Consider the following 18,454-nt stretch of genomic DNA (forward strand, 5'->3'; position numbering starts at 1 on the left):
AAAAAAAAGTTCCAAAAAGTACTACAGTCTAATACATAATAATGGTTTGGTTCTTTCTAGAAAGCCAAGATGCCTAAACCGAAACTATCGGAAGAGGAGAGAAAGGAAAGAAAAAGATTGTCTGAAAAAAAAAACAACGTGAAAAGTTCTTTCATTGCCATGGACGCATGTTTCATTGCCGTGCATGCATGTTTCATCGCCGTGGCATGAAAATTTTAATCTTGTACCCATTTTGAAATACAAACTATGGAAACCATATGAAGTGCAGTCATGTATCTTCTATTGGCTGTAATATAAATAATAATATAAACATTATGATGTTTGCTGTAAGAGCTGCCTTAGGTGAACCGCACGAATCAACACAATGAGAAACTGCAACCGTTCCCCTCATCTGGAAATTACAATAAAGCTCATAAGAATCTTACGTAATATGTACAGCAAATAGGATTGTATAGATACCTCTTTCAACTTACTTCAATTACATTCATCCTATTTGCTAGTACTCGTACAGAGTAGCTGGATCATCACAATAATCAAAAGGAGAAGGAATAGGCCACCAGCAGCGATTGCAACCCACATGCCTTCAATACCCGCTACACTAAAAGTGCTAAATAGTCCCACTGGCTTATATTCAGAATTCTTACGTTTATGCCATTTCGTGTGGTGCTTTGGCTTATTGCAGTGTCCATTCTCACACCCAGACTTACAGCAGCGAGGCTTGCAGCCATTATCAGTCCTATTATATCCACGATGACAAAGACATTGATTATGCTCACGGCATTGCCCATTGATACAGGGTGGTGAACATGTATGTACAAGTTTATAACAAGTATATTCGTCGGTGTCATGCTTCTTGTAGTCAGTGTCACAAGAGCAGAAATCGGGTCCTGAACATTTACCATTAACACAAGGTTTGGAGCAGATAGGTTTGCAGCCAGCAGCTGTCAGATTGTAACCAGGGTTACAGGAACAGTTATTAGGCGCAAGACATTGTCCATTGTAGCATGGTGGTGAACATATTGGCGCGCAGTCTTCCCCTTTAAGCTCGTATCCTTCGTGACATTCACACTTTCCCGGTGCTACACAGTCGCCGTTGCTACAAGAATTGCACTGCGGCTTGCAGGTCGACTTTATAAGTTCGTATCCAACAGAGCAGATGCATTGATTTGGCGCAACGCACTGTCCATGGTCGCAGCCAGCGCAAGCAGGCCTGCAGACTGCACTGTTGCCTGTAGGTTCGTATCCCACGCTGCAGATGCACTTGTTGTGCGCCGCGCAGGTGCCGTTCACGCAGGGGGTGTCACAGATGGGGTTGCACTTGAAGGCGTCGCCGGGGTCGGGCGCGTGGCCGGGGCTGCACTCGCACCGGTTGGTCGCCACGCAGCGCCCGTTCACACAGATGGAGCTGCACACAGGCTGCACGCAAGCGCCATAGAGGAACATCAGTGGCGGCTCGCATACACACTTGTCTACGTCTACGCAGTCGCCGTTTATACACCCCATATTGCATACTGGCAAACACTTGTCAAGCTCCTCGTCATGATAGTATTCACTGCAGCAAACAGGCTGTATTGTCGCATCCTGTAATTTATACAAGAAAAGTGGCATTAGCATAAAATATTTTTAACCGTTGCTTTTTAGGAAACACTGTTTTTGAAATAGAAATAAATCTTTCAGAAAACTACTAAATCAGATACATAAGTTAGCAAAAGACAAAAGTTATAGGGACATGACATAAAATGAAAGGGTATATGTTCGCACACTGCGACTATTGGCCGAATGTTTATTATAATAAAAGATAAGATAAAAAGTGATGAACTACCAACCAACTAAAATATCGCAGGGAGGATAAGAATCGTCCCTTCAATTAAAGATTACGTTATTCTTAAGAATACAAGAATAATTTGAACCTCAGCATTGGGGTAGCTGTTTTTCCGCAAAACTGATCTCCTTACCCTGGTATCTCCATCCAAGCTCTTGATCCCAGTTAACATGTGCTGGAAAAAGTTGAAGAATAACACTTAGATCAGGTCCTTAACTGTTAATTGAATGTAAGTAAAAAAGGTGAGATTAAGGTATATAGAAACTAACTTCTTTGAGCGCCTGGATAAAAAGTAGCCAATCTCTTTTCTCAAGCTCAAGACAATGTGTGTGCCAAAATTAAATCGGTTCAGTAGTTTTTTCGTGATAGGTGGACAAACAGAGATTTACTTTCCCATTTAACTATTTGTAGTCAATCTTATATTTTTTTACAGGGTGATAGTGTAAACAGTGATCGTGAGAGTACTAATAATTATGAATTCATACCTGTATATTTTTTCGACTAGCCAAAACGCCTGTGATGCTACGGAAAAAAAGTAAAATTTTAATTCAAATTTATTATTTACCATTGTACCTATTTAAAATTTAAACATAGGTATTAGTCGTTGTGTGTTTAATAAAAGCCGGTAAAATACCGATGATATAATTAAACAAGCATCATCAACTGATGATGAGACTCAATGAGACGGTGGGTGCTACTCAATGAGAGTGAAAAATCAAATATTCTCGTAGGAATACAACTTAAATTCCAATTTCAAAAGGGATTCCTTCTCGTGCCTTGGCTATGGGTTCCCTTGGTAGGTCACATGTGAAACCGTGTAGTATCTAGTGTCTACATATGATTGCTAATAAGCGATCCAAGTGCTTATCTAATCTTCTATCACGCTGTCCGCGTCCGTAGGCCATACTTAAAGTCTTTCTTCGTCGGTCACCCATACATAACTCAGTACTTATGGCAATTTACTTTTACGGTCAATCATGTTGACAGGAAGCAAGGTTTCTTTTGAGTCCGAGATCTCATTTTACTAGATGGGATATTAAAAAGTAAACTTAAAAAAATATCAATATTTCATCACCTACTTGTGCACTGGTTTTTCGCAAACACCTTTGTCTCCCAATTTCAGAGTTACACTTATTTCCACAAATTGTACCACATTGATAACTAGAAAGAGCACATGTGCGGCTTTTGTCGGCAACATGGTGTATTACGTCAGTTTTCACTCAAAACCACGTCGTTTCTATACGAGAAGTTTTTTACGATTACCAAGTAAACGAGTACGGAAATAATAAGTCCTTTTCGATAAGAGATCATTAAGGTTTAATCATATAACATTTTAATTGACCAAAATATTCATTATTTCCTTCTAGTACTTCACTATTCCGGTAAAAAACTTTTTAAGGAAAAATAATGATTTTTATTATATTTTACAATTTAAAAATGTTGCTTTTTGCATGCGTACCTACACGTAGAATGTCCCCATCACTCCCCTTTCTAGTTTTAATGGCTGGCTATATATGACAAAAACTACCTTATCTTCAAAAAGTAGTTATATACTATTCTTACTATTTTGTACTATTCTTCTTGTACTGATCGGCTTGTTAATTAAGACTATCAAATTTTATCATCTGCCATTCTTTGCCACTCTCTTTCCCTTACATGCAACACATCTCACTGTACCATTTTAGTTCTTCTTTCAAAGATAAAGATAAAGATAAAGATATTTATTATTGCAAATACGGGTTACAATGATGTTACATAAGGGTAAAAAGATCCGCCATATTTTACCAATTGGCATGCAATATAATATTAATAAATCAAAAATTATTGAACATAGGATTAAGAAGAAGAACAAGGAAAAATATAATTAGGAATAATAAAGTCTTTTTCATTTATGAAATCTAAAATATTATAATATACTTTGCTCGCTAAAAACTTATGCAGTACATTTTTAAAAAGTGGCAATGGCAGCGCTCTCCAGCTCTTTGGCAGTGTATTAAATATAGTTGGAGCCATACAGAACACACTCTTGCGCATAAGGGCTGTCCTTGCAGACTGAAGGCATATCCTTCCATTGTCTCGTCTGTTTCGGGGAATCAGTTCGTTTTGTAGCTTGAAACGACTGGGATTGCTTTTAACGAAGAGCGCCAGTTCTAAGATATAAAGACATGGCAAAGTAAGTATCTTATATTTTTCGAAGCAAGGAACGCAACTATCAGTAGGTTTGATTTTAAACATAGAACGTATGCATCTCTTTTGGGCCTTGAACACCATTTCCCGTTCTGTAGAGTTGCCCCAGAAAATGACTCCATAACGCAGATGGGACTCCGCTAGACCATAGTAGGCTGTCAACAATGCCTCAACACCTACTATAGACGACAAAGTGTGCAAGGCGTAAGCAGCTTTACTAAGTTTCTTGCATAAGATTTCGGTATGCGGTTTCCAATTCAGTTTTTTGTCTATGTGAAGCCCTAAAAATTTTATTGAATCTACTTCTGCTATTGGTTGGTCATGAAAATGTATATTTAAATTGCTCTTGGTGTTGATCCGTTGACTGAAGTGTATTAATTTAGTTTTAGCAAGGTTAATTTTTATGTTGTTCTCCTCTAGCCACTTAACTATTAAATGTATGGAATCATTAATTTCCTTTTCATATGTATCAGTATTTTTGCATGGAATCGTTATGGTGCTGTCATCGGCGAACAGTGTCATACTTTGTGGGATGTTTCTCGGAAGGTCATTTATATATAATAAAAATAAAAGAGGTCCTAATACACTCCCTTGTGGCACACCATACAAAACCTTGCGTTCAGTAGATTCAAAAACTGTTTCATGTTTACTTTTGTTGTTTATTTGATTTATATTAGTTATTTGAGTTCTGTTATTTAAGTAAGATTTAATGAGCTCATTGATATTGCCTCTAATTCCGTAATCTTCAAGCTTATTTATTAGTTTATCATGGTGTACATAGTCAAATGCTTGAGTCATGTCACAAAATACGCCGCAGATCGGTTTCCTTTTATCCATGTTACACGTTATATTATACAAAAAGTCGTAGATAGCCATATTAATCGTTTTACCAACTTGAAATCCTTTCTGTTCTTCACATATAATATAGTGTTTTTTAATAAATGAATTTAGTTCCTTATAAATGTACTTCTCAAAAATTTTAGATATTATGGGAATGAGTGATATAGGCCGATAGAATTCCATTAGCTCCTTGTCTTCTTTCTTAAATAGTGGCTTGACGATAGCAACTTTCAGAGCATCAGGATACACTCCAGCGCTAATACTGAGGTTAATTAAATGACTCAAGTGACAGCAGATTTCATCAGAAACATGTTTTATTATATGGGTTGCAATACCGTCATATCCCACACTACTCGTATTATTTAAGGACTTAATAATTCTTTTAATATCGTCTGGTATACTAGGAGTCATGAACATTGATTTGCTGCTGCTGCGGTCCAGAGTTCGCGTTTTGATAATACGATTGTTCATCAAATTTGGCTGTATTTTATCAATAAAATAATTATTAAAAGCTTCTGCAATAATTTTGGGATGAGATATAACGTTGTTACCTATTTTAATTCTACTTATATTAGATTTAGGTACATTATATTTATTACGGTTGATAATTTGCCACGCAGTTTTTGATTTATTTTTCGATGTGTTTATATTGTAATTATTTTGTGCTTTTTGTGTTAATTTAATAATTTTTTTGTACATTTTAGAATAATTTGTTAGTTTGGTTTTATTACTATTATTACGGTTATGTCTAAATTGCCATAGGAGTTCCCTTTTCTTTTTAGAGCATAATTTGATCCCTTTTGACAACCACTTAGTTTTTCTTATTGTATTTATTTTAATGATTTTCCATGTAAAGCAAAGATCATATAATAACTTGAAAATCTCAATAAAATTATTATAAGCTAGATTTGGGTCGTCAGTGTTATATATTTCAGAGAAGGTTAGATTTTTTAAGTGGTTTTTGAATTTTAATACATTCTCTGCACTATAGTCCCTTCTAGTTGCGTACCAATGCTTTATCCGACAAGTTTTTTGAACTGGACATTTAAATAACTGTGCCGTGTGATCCGACAATGCAAATTCAAATACCTCAGTCTTACAAGAGCTGACATTATGCGCAAAATTGTCAATGCATGACATGCTGGCCATGCGAGTTGGTTGTTTCAAAGCAAGTTTCAGATTGTAGCTCATTAATAGACATTCAAAGGTATTTGTTGTACTATTTTGCTTTAAGACATCTATGTTAAAATCTCCACAGATAACAATTTTCTTACTACGTATACTAAGAGTTTCCTGCAAGAGCCTTTCAAGTTTATCGAAACAATAATTTAAGTTATTTATGTTCGGTACTCTATATACACACACAATTATTATCTTATAATTAGTAAGCTCCACAGCGCAACATTCAAATATGCCGGGAGTTGATAGTTTTGTTATTTTTGGCAATTCTTTCCATTGTAGGCCATTCTTAACAAGAATACATGCACCTCCCCTTTTTTTATCATTTCTGCAATAGAAAGCCGCTAGGTTATAGTTAGGAATATACAATAAATGTTCATATCCTTCCATAATAAAGTGCTCAGTTATACACAAGATATCAATATTTGACCCTTTATTAGACAGCTCGTCTAAACATACTAGCAAGTCATCTGCTTTATTAATTAAACCTGCTATATTTTGATGTAGTATGTTAATGTAACTATTAGAGAAAAAACAATTCATTTTCATCGGTAACAATGCCTGGCATAGAATGGCCCAGATCTTCATCATAAGATACACAGGAAACTGGATTATCGTATTGAGTAAATTCATTAATCATTAAACTTAAATTATGGATAATATTAGCCATGCCTCGATTATTTACAGAACCGTTCCTTTTGGCAAACATGGAAATATCATAATCAAGATAAAAATTAGAATCAAACAGGTAGGCAAAATTGTATGTACACGCATCTAGATATATTAAACTATTAAATGTTTCTATTCTTGAATTAAACATTGCAGAGTATTCATTAAGCTTAAATGTAGGGGCACATAATATTATATTTGTATGCTGTAATTTTAACAGGGTTTCACGAATATTGATGGTCAATTCCACATAGTTACTGGTCTGACGAAAGTCTTCTTCTCCGATAAATATCACGCAGTAATCGTTAGTAGTATAGTCCTTTAGTTTAAGATCCAAGTTAAGGAGGAAATTCTTTATGCCAGAATTGGGTGTAAGATAGTGGCAGATTTCATAATTACAAAATTTTTCTTCTGAGATCTCTAATATTTTATTATTTTTATTGCTACTTAATATACACAGTTTACTTTTTCTAGTTTTTGCACATTTACTAGCTTCAGTAACTGAACTTTGCGTTGTTGGTAGGCTTTGCTTGTTAGTTATATTATTATCCGTTTGTGTTTCTATTTCTTTTAGATGATGCTTACTTTTCTTGCTTTTCTTTGGGGTTTTTTCTTTAGTCTTGGCTGGGCTACTGGCAATTGTTTTGTAAGTTTTATTTTTCTCTAGTAATTCTGTATAATTCTTCTTCAATGTACTATTTTCCGATAATAACATAATAATTGTCTTATCTGCGGTCTCTAGTTTAGTTTTGAGTATTTCTATCTCTTTCTTAAGTGCACATACTTCACTCTCGTCTTCATCTTCGGACAGTTCAGGCATAGAATTATTCGACGTACAATCCATAGTTTGTGTCACTATATTGCTGCTATCATTTGATTCCGATTTACTACGAGGTGGTCTACGGATTGTGATATTCTCAAAAAAATTCATTGCTTGCCTTTAATACTATATTTTGAAATAAAAATAATCGCCCAAAAAAAAAAAAGAAATAACACTTCGTGGGATGCGAACCTCTGTCGACAGTATGCGCGATAAGGCGTTAGCTACTCCGAGCTATCAACACTTTACAGCATTAAGCAAAAAACGTGACCTATTACGACTAATCTATCAACAGTGTTGTAGTTTTAGGTACTCTTTTTCATAGATGGCGCTGACTAATCAATAGTACCTAGCGCTTATGGATAGATGGAGTATGGTGTATGCTCAAATTATGCAAATCATTGTTTGTTTTTCAAAAATTTTAAATTCGACTGTTATTTTCTTTTGTACAATGTTATTATTTTGATGCACTTACGGCAGTTATGCAATCCAGAGCCTTAAGTTATTCCAAAGTGCAGTTTCCACACACCTGTTGTTCGGTTTCAATCAAAATGTTTGTTTATTTTATTATTCACTGTTGGTAATTTGAATTTTCTTAGTTACTGTGTTGATCCTTGTTAATTTTTCGGGATAACGATGTCACGTCTTAATTGGACACTTAACTACGTTTTTTCACTGTTTCACGTTGACTTTACACGGTTTTACTATTTTTAAATAAATATAATTGCGGAGCTGATGTTTACGTTGTGTGTGTGTACACACGTACATTACGTACGTTCAAAGATCTACATACGTAAAAAAATATCTACACCATGTTTTATCATCTGCCTAGCTTAATCCCCGCAAGGTATGTTTAGATCCCCTTCCCAATACCCGTGTTTTATGCAACAACGGTCTATCAGACCTCCTCGACCCAGTTACCTGATCAACACTATACCCTTTGGTAAGACAGGCACCAATAAAATTCTATCAAGCATTGTAAAAAAAAAAACACTTTTAATAATAACTCGTTTATCTCTTACAAGCTAAACATTGGTCTTAACTAAACATCGTTGGTACAGGTACGGACTAAGGCAGGTCCTCTGGTCTCTGTAGTAAGGTGTCGGTATTCGTCACATCGCCGTCGTCTTCGCCTTCGTAACATGACGTCTCGTCGACGGACACTCTGCTGTTCCTCTGTGTTATTAATGTGTGGGGCACTGTGTACATCACGCTGTCTAAATTCGTATCTGGAAATGATGAAAACATTGATTAACAAGTGAACTAGATAATCTTTTCATTGTCCTATTTAGGAAGATGGCTGCTTTTGTTACTATTTTTGTTTGCAGTTTAAGATGCGACATGAGTGTCCAAAATACGCTTGTAAGCAAGTACATATTATGTATTATGATATCCTCTTACAGCCAGTTTCTTCATCAAAAGTTAAAGTTAAAGTAATGTCTAAAGTAAAAGTAACGGTCAAATACGTTTTTTCAAGGCTAAAGTGACAGCAAAACTAATAGAAAAATTGAATTTGACCGTTACTTTTACTTTAGACATTACTTTGACTTTTAATTTGGCTTTAACTTTTGATGAAGAAACTGGCTGCTAGCCGATTATCGGCTACGACTGCTGTTCTCATGTTAGGAGATTAAATAACTGCGCAGGACATATTATAGTGCACAAGCATTTGCGCAGACACAGATGCACTCACTATTCCTTCACTCTCATAGCCCGATGGGACGGCAATCAGACACGACCTGAGAGAGATCAGGCGCAGGACCAACATTTACTTGCTCTCCGATTCTCGGGTGTATGAATCACCAACTTCCAGGCTCCGGGCTGCTTTGTGAAAGTCGTCTAAAACCCACAAAGCGATTTGGGCCCGACTCGGGAATCGAACCCGAGACCTCGTGCTCAGCAGCCGCACTTGCGACAGCTAGACCAACGAGGCAGTTTATGTATTATAAAGCGCAAAAGACTATTATTATAGAACTATTTCGCTTGGCACAAGATAGGAAAATATTCGCTGAACCGACAGCTAATTCAGTAGTAGAGCCACCAGAAGAAGAAAGCATGTACTTTTTACAATGTTTACAGCGTTTATTAAATTGGTGCCTTCCAGGTTTCAACCATTACTAAGACCAATTCAACTTAAATACTCAATTAACATGGTAATAATACATGTTACGGCCGGTTCACACATGTCTCCGTTTTACTGTCCCGTTTTATCGTGTACGTTTTTTTTCGTCGATGGCGTATGTAGTTGTATACAGAATACTGTGCCATGTGTGAAGTCACTCATACAACTACATACGCCATCGACGAAAAAAAAACGTACACGATAAAACGGAACAGTAAAACGGAGACATGTGTGAACCGGCCGTTAAGCTATCTTATCCAAAAAAATACTCTCATTGATCATGCATCCAATACTCAAGTAGCTTCTTATAGCTCATACTTGGGACCCGAATAAATAGTAGCCTATGTTACCCAGGCATAGTGCAGCTTCCCAACAATGAAATAATTTTTCAAATTAGTCATCCACTTACTCTCACTAGTAGGTTTTCCATAATCGTTCCTCTTGTGCCAGATCCTCTGCATCACGACGACAACCAGGATGAGGAGCAGCAGGCAGGCGCCGCCTATCGCCATCAGCATCATGTTCATACCAGCCATCCTGGAAATTACCCAGATCAACATTAAAACTTTTTGTTTGATGTGGGAATTTATCAACATGGAAAATAGAATCAATGATAGCAAGACAATACCTCTATTTGCCAAAATAGGTACTACATACAATTTTTGCATTCAGTCCGGACAATTAGACATAAAGTCTAAAAGTCCCCATCGATCCCATCTGTGCCTTTAAAGTTATCCAAGGTCAAACGTCATGTATTATTGTTCTTTCTTTTTTTTTAACGGGTTTTCAAATGTCTATATTGACCGAACCAATTGTATGACGACTGTTTTAAATAACTAGAAACACAGATTAGGATAACTTACTTAACGTCCGAGGCCACAGCCTCTGGGGGCATCTGAAGGATCGCCACGACACATAGCGTGTGGTTGGCACACCGACACACTTCCTTATTGTCTTCACACTTGCCGTCACACAGGTTACAGTCGATCCTGGAATTAACGCCAATAACCATTTTAATATAAGCTTCTTCACTGCAGCAAAAATCACTCTCAAGAGTCAAGCTCAGAAAAAGGGTCGAAAAAGTTGTATAAAATGGACTGATATCTAAAGGAAAGGGGGCACACACAGGGGGCAAGCGGAAGAACAGAGGCCAAGTTACTTACGGTTTGACAGGTTCGCAAGTCTTCGTAGCATCGTCATATTCGAAGTCGTCGAAACAATTGCACTCCCCATGCAAACTGCAGGTGCCATTGAAGCAAGGTGGGTCGCAGGGTTTGTAGCAGGTATACTGATCAGTGTCGTCCTTCTTATAGTCGGTGTCACAAGAGCAGAAGTCGGGTGCTGAACATTTCCCATTAACACAAGGCTTGGAACAGATAGGTTCGCAGCCTGTAGTTGTCAGATTGTAACCAGGGTTACAGGAACAGTTATCAGGCGCGAGACATTGTCCATTGTTGCATGGTGGTGAACATATTGGCGCACAGTCTTCCCCTTTAAGCTCGTATCCTTCATGACATTCACACTTCCCAGGTGCTACACAGTCGCCGTTGCTACAAGAACTGCACTGTGGCTTGCAGGTCGAGTTTATACGTTCGTATCCAATAGAGCAGATGCATTGATTCGGTGCAACGCACTGTCCATGGTCGCAGCCAGCACAGGTAGGCCTGCAGACTGCACTGTTGCCTGTAGGCTCGTATCCCACGCTGCAGATGCACTTGTTATGTGCCGCGCAGGTGCCGTTCACGCAGGGGGTGTCGCAGATGGGGTTGCACTTGAAGGCGTCGCTGGGGTCGGGCGCGTGGCCGGGGCTGCACTCGCAACGGTTGGGCGCGACGCAGCGCCCGTTGACGCAGACGGAGCTGCAGACGGGTGCGCAGGAGCCGTTCTGCGTGACATAGCCGGCGTGACACTTGCACACGCCGGGCGCCACGCAGTCGCCGTGCTCGCAGCCCGAGCAGACGGGCTGCACGCACTCGTAGTTGACGAGCACCAGCGGCGGCTTGCACTCGCACGTGTCCACATCGACGCACTCGCCGTTCTCACAGCCCATGCTGCATATCGGCAGACACTCATCCAGGTCCATGTCGTATTCGTAGTTGTTGCAGCAAACAGCCTTCTTCAGCCCTTTCTGGAATTCACACATGTAAAGCTCAGTACCAAGCTCAGTACCTAACGTCACAACAGCAAAGTCTACATATTTGTGATTATAAAACAAAGAAAGTTATGATATAGAACCAAATCTAAAATGACTTTCAAGACTTCATCAAACCAATACTAGGATTTTTTATTAATAGACCACGCAACTGTTAGTGTACGAAGACAAGATAAAGCAATGAATATAAATATTTGATGACACACTTACCGGTACTTTGTGCCCTCTGGAAAAAAAAAGAAAAGACATCATTAGTTAGTTTTAAAAAACTTGAACTTTCGGACAGGTAAAGCAGTATCGCATTTGGGGTGTACCTAATGCATAAATACACAGCCTCTCTGATATTGGAAAAACTTCTATTTAATCATATACAGTGGAAATTTTTATTCAATAAAGCCAGTTGATAACTTAAATTGAACTTTATGTATAGCACACTAAAGTATATAATCCTGGCAGATTGTATGTTGACGCACTATTTTTATCAATAGCACCGCAATGTGGATTGATAATAACAAAATAACTATTAGGTAGATATTTCACAATGTATATGTTGTAAACTGAATCAATTAAGTAGGACAATCAATGGCTATAATTAAATTAATTAAAGCACATTGTTCTTACTTTCCTTGTTTGAAGAAAGGTTTTTTCCCAGTAGTAGGAAAATTATTATTGTAATTTTTATCATCAGGTGCACCTACCACATGTAGATGTCATTTTTATACTGATTTGAGTTCATTAACTCTATGTAGTTAGTAGAAGTCAGAATGACCTTGCAAAAAATCGTGATAAAAATATAAATTTAATGTTTTAGTCAAATATGTATTGGTTAATTTCCAGTTTGATAATAAATAGGTTGTTAAAGCAATAAGTAATACATATTTAACATTTGGAGATCTTTAACAGTTCTTACGGGAAATCTGGCAACCAGGTTTGAGAAAGCCAGATACTCGGTCGCTCCTTGTAAGAGAAGCCGATCACAACGTAGTTCATCATCCTCCGAGCCTTTTTCCCAACCATGTTGGGGTCGGCTTCTAGTCTAACCGGATTCAGCTGAGTACCAGTGCTTTACAAGAAGCGACTGCCTATCTGACCTCCTCATCCCAGTTACCCGGGCAACCGATCACAACGTAGTTGGGAAAGGTAAATGGTGATAGATAAAGTTATTATTTAAAAGCGCAATCGTAAAGGACGAGGGTAAAAACTCAACGATTTGATATTATTGCACGCAAATAAATTAGTATATAGCTACAGGTATTTAAATATGGTTGAATAAAGATAACATACGAACTTATAACTTACAAATAATTCTTAAAATAAATAGTGCAATTTATGTACAGTGTAGTTTTAGACAGACAAATTCAATTTCAAATTCAAATTCAATTTCAAGCCAATCCAAAATGACTTTTTAAGTACAGTCAATAACAGAGATAAACCAGGATATATGTCTTATCTATTATCCTTTGACAAAGTTTATTGAAATGAAAATAACAGAGCCTACTTGATACGTAGGTAGGAAAAGATGTATACTGAACAAAGTAAGAAAAAAACAATAAATTGAATTGTTAAGTTTGGCTGAAAGCTGTCTTATTGCGAAAACTTGTGAAATAACCTTGTACAAAAAGACGTATACACTTATTAATTACAATATTCCATTGTTGATAAAAACCTCATGTAAGATTGGTATCAAAATATTCCCCGCAATATGAACTTGCGTGTCTCTAGGTGTAAAAATAATCAAGTGTATACATATTTTTGTTTGTGATTGTACTGTAATGACCGGCTTACCTGAATCTCAATTGTTTTCTTTTGGCACATTCTCTAGGGCTAATTAGACACGGATTAATTTCTCTAAAGGAACAAGATTTTAGTATTAAAAACGTTGTTTGTGTGTATGTGTGTCTATGTGAGTAATTTCAAATCACTCCGTCGAGAGTGTTCAAGTTTATGAGAAGTAAGTTAAGCTTTTTTAATATTATCGTTTTTAATTGTTAACTATGGCAAATGATACATAAATACAGATTTTATAAGATTTGATTACTTTGTTAAGAATGTACTAGAAACATCGTTCATACGCAACGGTTATTAAAGCGGCATTTCAAAAACAACTCATATAAAAGATAAAAGGAAGTCTTACAAAACATTTTCTTCGCAAACACCTTTAGTGCCCAGTTTCAGAGCTTCACTGAACTCAAACAAATGAATAGTAATAATCACAAGAGTCACAACGCGCACGACTTTCGGCTCCAACATTTTGCATCACATAGGTATTACTTTATATGAATGGCAACTATGTACAAATGCACGATGCCGGACTACTTCCCTTGTTTTATAACTCATTAATGTACCACTGTATATTACTGTGGACAATGACTAACGTGCGATAGCGAATAATCACTTCCCGCGGGAGCATTCGTTCCCACCGCGTCCGCTCCGTGAATACAAAATTCACAAAAACTGTACTTCGATAAACTTGGCACGTTTCACGTAACTAATACTGTAAAAATAACAACAAATGAACTAAATGTAATCAAAAATACGTAATTAAATTAAATTTGAGTGATGTATAGGGTGTTTGTTTTGTTGGTGGCGCGTGATTGGTCGAGTGTCCGCACGACGAAAGCTCACGGTCGTGTCGCGGTAATACTTGATGTCGAATACTTGAACATCTTAATGCGAACTACGGATAACGAACAATGCCATTTTGCATAACGCAAGACAGTTTTATAGACGTCCGGCGCTTTGTAATAAATTTTCGTCGTGACGTCGTTCGGGATAGGAATACATAATTACAAATCACAACGCAATATTAGTAAAATGTGAACGCACTACGCTATTGTGAGGTTGAGACCACAATGTCACGTTTGCTCGCGGCTACGACAAATGAAACTCTGTGATTTTAAACTGACGAATTGAATTAATATTCTTATCAGTCAGTGCTTTAATTGTGTATGTATAAGTAGGTATATATGGTATAGACGCCAAGTTGCATTTGTGTTTTGGTTGTGGTAGGTAATATATTCGCAGCCAATGAAAGGACAATACCTAATAAACCATAAAACTGTTTGTCGTTCAATTAAAACTACGCTGTATATTTGTTTTTACAATAAGTCATTATGTTTTGACATTATTTTTATATGGCATCGACCATAACTGGGTGATTGGCACCATAATGTTTATAGTGTAATTGGATGTAAACAACTTGCTGACATTGTACCAAAATCTTCATTTCGACCAAAGTACTTAAGTAGTAGTAAGAGTAGTAGAGTAGTAGTAGTAAGAGTAGCCATACCTCATGTTAATAAAACTTGGTACTAATAAAGTTCTAAATTACAGTAATAAGTATAATAAAGGTATATAGGTACCATTTACTATAACTGCCGGTCCCTGAGACCGCCCACCGCGCCACAAATACAGTTTATTACCGAAGTAACTGTTAAGGTACTTAATCTGTGATATTACTTGCGATTGATAATTTTAAAAATTATTAAACTACCAGTGAAAATATATTTTAAATTTTTTTTTGAACGTTCTAATATCAGAAAGTATAAGTCCAAAAAAAAACAAATAAATTAATAAAGTCATAATTGCAAATATAGGGCACCCTGTATGTCAATATCAGTTTAATACCTAACATTAACAGCTTCCTCATAATCGTTAATTATGAATAAGGTATGAGTGCATATAATATTATTTAATTAACTGTTTTCAAAGCTTTTAAGAACAACAAGGTCAAATGGCATATCATTATGTAATTACTACCTAGTACATGTATAATTTATAAATGATTTCGGCAACAATTAGTCATAGGTTTAGGCGTACATTAATATTGCTAATTAGTACCTATAATCAGATAAAGTACAATTATAGTCAAAGTCCAAAAAATATTTCCAAACGTCAAACTAGTTGCACGGTTCCAAAGAGTTGGTCTCATGGAGAAGAACCGGCAAGAAACTCCATGGAAACTCTTTTCATACATTATTTCATACATGGACTGCATTCGTAAACACGGTTTTGTTAGATCAGTAAATCAATTACTTACATTGCTACTTTGAAAGCAATTAAATGAACGCCTGCTAAACCTTGTCTTGTCAATTAGAACACAGTAAATTCCAATATATTGCCATTTTTTTTTCTCTATAGATTTATTAATTATTATTTTAGTTGTAAGTTTAATTTTAATTTTATTTTGCTGTGCCCTACAGGGTCCACAATTGTACTTAGCTCTAAGCCATATTGTTACACCTATTTTATACATTGTGGAATGCAAATAAATAATATGAATATGAATTACATGTATTTTATTTCTATGATTTCTATTGACACACTGATTCAAATACTTGAGTTTACACGAAGCGTGTCACTTTCAAAAAACAAATGAGCGTCGCATTGCTTTAAAAACCCGACCGTCAGACCATTTTTTCTATTTCCCTATGAAAACTGACAACTGTCAACCCCCTTATACACACGTTTTTCATTCACTTTTGACGCATACACATTTTATTATCTGACTCCCTCTAAATTATGTTTTTGTGTAGTTTGTGTTAAATTAAGTCAGTAATCAATTGTGTGTGTGTATTTCTATAAAACACTAGACACTGTAACTATTCACTACGCACCTCTATCAACTAATTTAATGCGTAAGGAAAACAATCCTTTAAATGGATAAGGATGAATATTTCAAACTATTCAATCGGTTTATTGAATTCTGTATCTTATATCTTAGGTTAAAAGTCCAAAATCGTGACGACGATTTGTTGTTTCGATAATGTCTTATCAAGTAATGTATTTGTTACGGGATTTTAAGCAACTAATTGACATTAATGGTACTGAACTTTAAAGAGTTCATTAACTACCTAAAAAAAAATACCAGAAACTATTTGCATCTTCAGATTTCAACAGTAGCAGTTTTCGACATCTCTAAAGGCTTAATATAAATAGCCTATTTATATAGTGTACATATAGGTAACAAAGCAAGTGTAAAAAACCGCAAGCCACATTTTGTGGTCGTTTTATTTTTGACTGCAGATAATTAGAACTATTGCTTACCAAATATATTTAAAAAAACCGGGCAAGTGCGAGTCGAAATACCGCACGAAGGGTTCCGTACCATTATTTAGAAAATAATCAAAAAGCCCTCCAAAATAGTAATAATATTTTATTCTGGTTTTCAGTATTAGTTGCTAAAGCGGCAACAGAAATACATCATCTGCGAAAATTTCAACTCTCTAACCATCACGGTTCATGAGATACAGCCTGGTGACAAACGGACGGACGGACAGAGGAGCGAAAACAATAGGGTCCCGTTTTACCCTTTGGGTACAAAACCCTAAAAAGTGTAAATAAAAACTTCCTTTACAGTAATAGAGTGGACTAGGAAAAAACACGTGTCTAGGAATCTAGGAACAACGTGCCAGAACGTATAATAAATAAATGCATTTGAAAAACCATGCCTGAAAACGTGCTTCAAATACAAGGAAAACTAGTAATAATACGGAAGACAAAGGAACGAACAAACCAAGGATATGGTAGGAAAACAACGTAATAATAACTAGCTTTTATCCATGGTTTGCGGCTTTTTCCATATTAACATTACTTATGCAACTGAAATTTAATGAGTGGGAAAACAACCAACTTATTTTCATATCGACACAAAAATAGCGCTAATTATAGGTGTGGTGACCTTGTGGTCAAAGCAGGAACTTTTAAAGAATTAATGTAACTTTTCTAAGGTATATGATGTACTTTCTAAATATGTCTTAGACGCCAATGACAGCAAAGGCGTAAGAATACAACTTGAAGAGACCAGGACCTTAATGTTATGCATTCCATCTTGCACAAGGGGGCGATTAACGCTCATGTCTTTTCTGTATGAGAAAAGATTTCACCCTGCTGTGGGGCAATAAAAAGGTTGATGTGAGTTCAAATTATCTTAGGTAATAATTACTATGTATGTTCTGAGTAAGATTCTAGAACGAGTATTAGGCAATCGAAACAATCAGCCCCTTTGTAAAATGACTCATGATGGTGACTAAAAGGCAGTCACGCATAGATAAGATGGTGATCATGTTTTACATTATTGCGCAAAAACAGTATTCCTCGCAGTCCTGTTAATTACTTAACTGACTAATATAGTTCTCGGCACGTAACTTGGCAAGAATCATTAAAAGAGAGCTATCTGGTCATATGTTTTCCAGGCAGGCCTAAATCAGAAGTTGAAGTTAATTTGCTGGGCTCCAACAGGGAACTGTATACCTAGGATAAGGATACATATCTGTAACAGTATACATTTTGCAAAAAAGAATAAATAAAATCAAGAAGAAATACGACAAGTTTTACGTTCAAGGAATACTGAAAGTCCACTTCTTTGTGTCACTAAATGTATGAAGTTAAATCCAAAGAATCATAGACATGATATGTGCCTTTGACTATAAGAAACTATTTACAGCATAGTTACAGTTAGTTGCCCTAGAAGAAGGATATAGTGAAGTAATAGGATATTATTTGAAAATAACTGAATCCCTAAGCGTCCATTTGTATCCTGTCACGTGTTTTAACCAACACCCACTGTTGATAAAATATCTGCACCACAGTATTTTATAGGAAAATAACTAGTTTATTATAATTACTGTATATTGTAAATAGAAATATTGCAGTTGATAATGC

General features: G+C 36.3%; 2 protein-coding genes across 3 annotated transcripts; both read right to left on the reverse strand.

The window, feature by feature from the left end:
* Nucleotides 1-214: 214 nt before the first annotated feature.
* On the reverse strand, nucleotides 215-7,541 carry LOC124632048 (von Willebrand factor D and EGF domain-containing protein-like). The gene is made up of 4 exons (XM_047166701.1): nucleotides 7,482-7,541; nucleotides 1,956-1,997; nucleotides 474-1,581; nucleotides 215-391 (listed from the first exon to the last, which is right to left on the reverse strand). The coding sequence occupies exons 1-3, from the start codon at nucleotides 7,539-7,541 to the stop codon at nucleotides 490-492; spliced, it is 1,194 nt and encodes a 397-aa protein (XP_047022657.1). The 3' UTR covers nucleotides 215-391; nucleotides 474-489.
* A 970-nt stretch (nucleotides 7,542-8,511) lies between these two features.
* Nucleotides 8,512-14,638, reverse strand: LOC124631756 (von Willebrand factor D and EGF domain-containing protein-like). Of its 2 annotated transcripts, XM_047166335.1 has the most exons (7): nucleotides 13,926-14,638; nucleotides 13,577-13,639; nucleotides 12,002-12,017; nucleotides 10,803-11,767; nucleotides 10,503-10,628; nucleotides 10,049-10,176; nucleotides 8,512-8,746 (listed from the first exon to the last, which is right to left on the reverse strand). In XM_047166335.1, exons 1-7 carry the CDS (start codon nucleotides 14,039-14,041, stop codon nucleotides 8,586-8,588), a joined length of 1,575 nt encoding a protein of 524 aa, XP_047022291.1. In that variant the 5' UTR covers nucleotides 14,042-14,638; the 3' UTR covers nucleotides 8,512-8,585. The 2 variants fall into 2 exon arrangements, with proteins under 2 accessions (XP_047022291.1, XP_047022292.1); XM_047166336.1 differs by lacking the exon at nucleotides 13,577-13,639 and having other exon boundaries at nucleotides 13,926-14,632.
* Nucleotides 14,639-18,454: the final 3,816 nt, after the last annotated feature.

Source organism: Helicoverpa zea, chromosome 7 (assembly GCF_022581195.2).
Source record: "Helicoverpa zea isolate HzStark_Cry1AcR chromosome 7, ilHelZeax1.1, whole genome shotgun sequence".
NCBI lineage: Eukaryota > Metazoa > Arthropoda > Insecta > Lepidoptera > Noctuidae > Helicoverpa > Helicoverpa zea.

What these genes read in the sequence shown, in the direction of transcription:
- LOC124632048 (XM_047166701.1), bottom strand. Translation starts at nt 7,541, where the DNA reads ATGGATTGTACGTCGAATAATTCTATGCCTGAACTGTCCGAAGATGAA. An exon ending in AAGATGAAGACGAGAGTGAA is followed by an intron (nt 1,998 to 7,481) that starts GTATGTGCACTT and finishes AACTTTTTCCAG; the next exon opens with CACATGTTAACTGGGATCAA. An exon ending in GCTTGGATGGAGATACCAGG is followed by an intron (nt 1,582 to 1,955) that starts GTAAGGAGATCA and finishes TATAAATTACAG; the next exon opens with GATGCGACAATACAGCCTGT.
- LOC124631756 (XM_047166335.1), bottom strand. Translation starts at nt 14,041, where the DNA reads ATGTTGGAGCCGAAAGTCGTGCGCGTTGTGACTCTTGTGATTATTACT. An exon ending in ACTTGCGAACCTGTCAAACC is followed by an intron (nt 10,629 to 10,802) that starts GTAAGTAACTTG and finishes CGTTAATTCCAG; the next exon opens with GATCGACTGTAACCTGTGTG. An exon ending in GCTGTGGCCTCGGACGTTAA is followed by an intron (nt 10,177 to 10,502) that starts GTAAGTTATCCT and finishes GGTAATTTCCAG; the next exon opens with GATGGCTGGTATGAACATGA.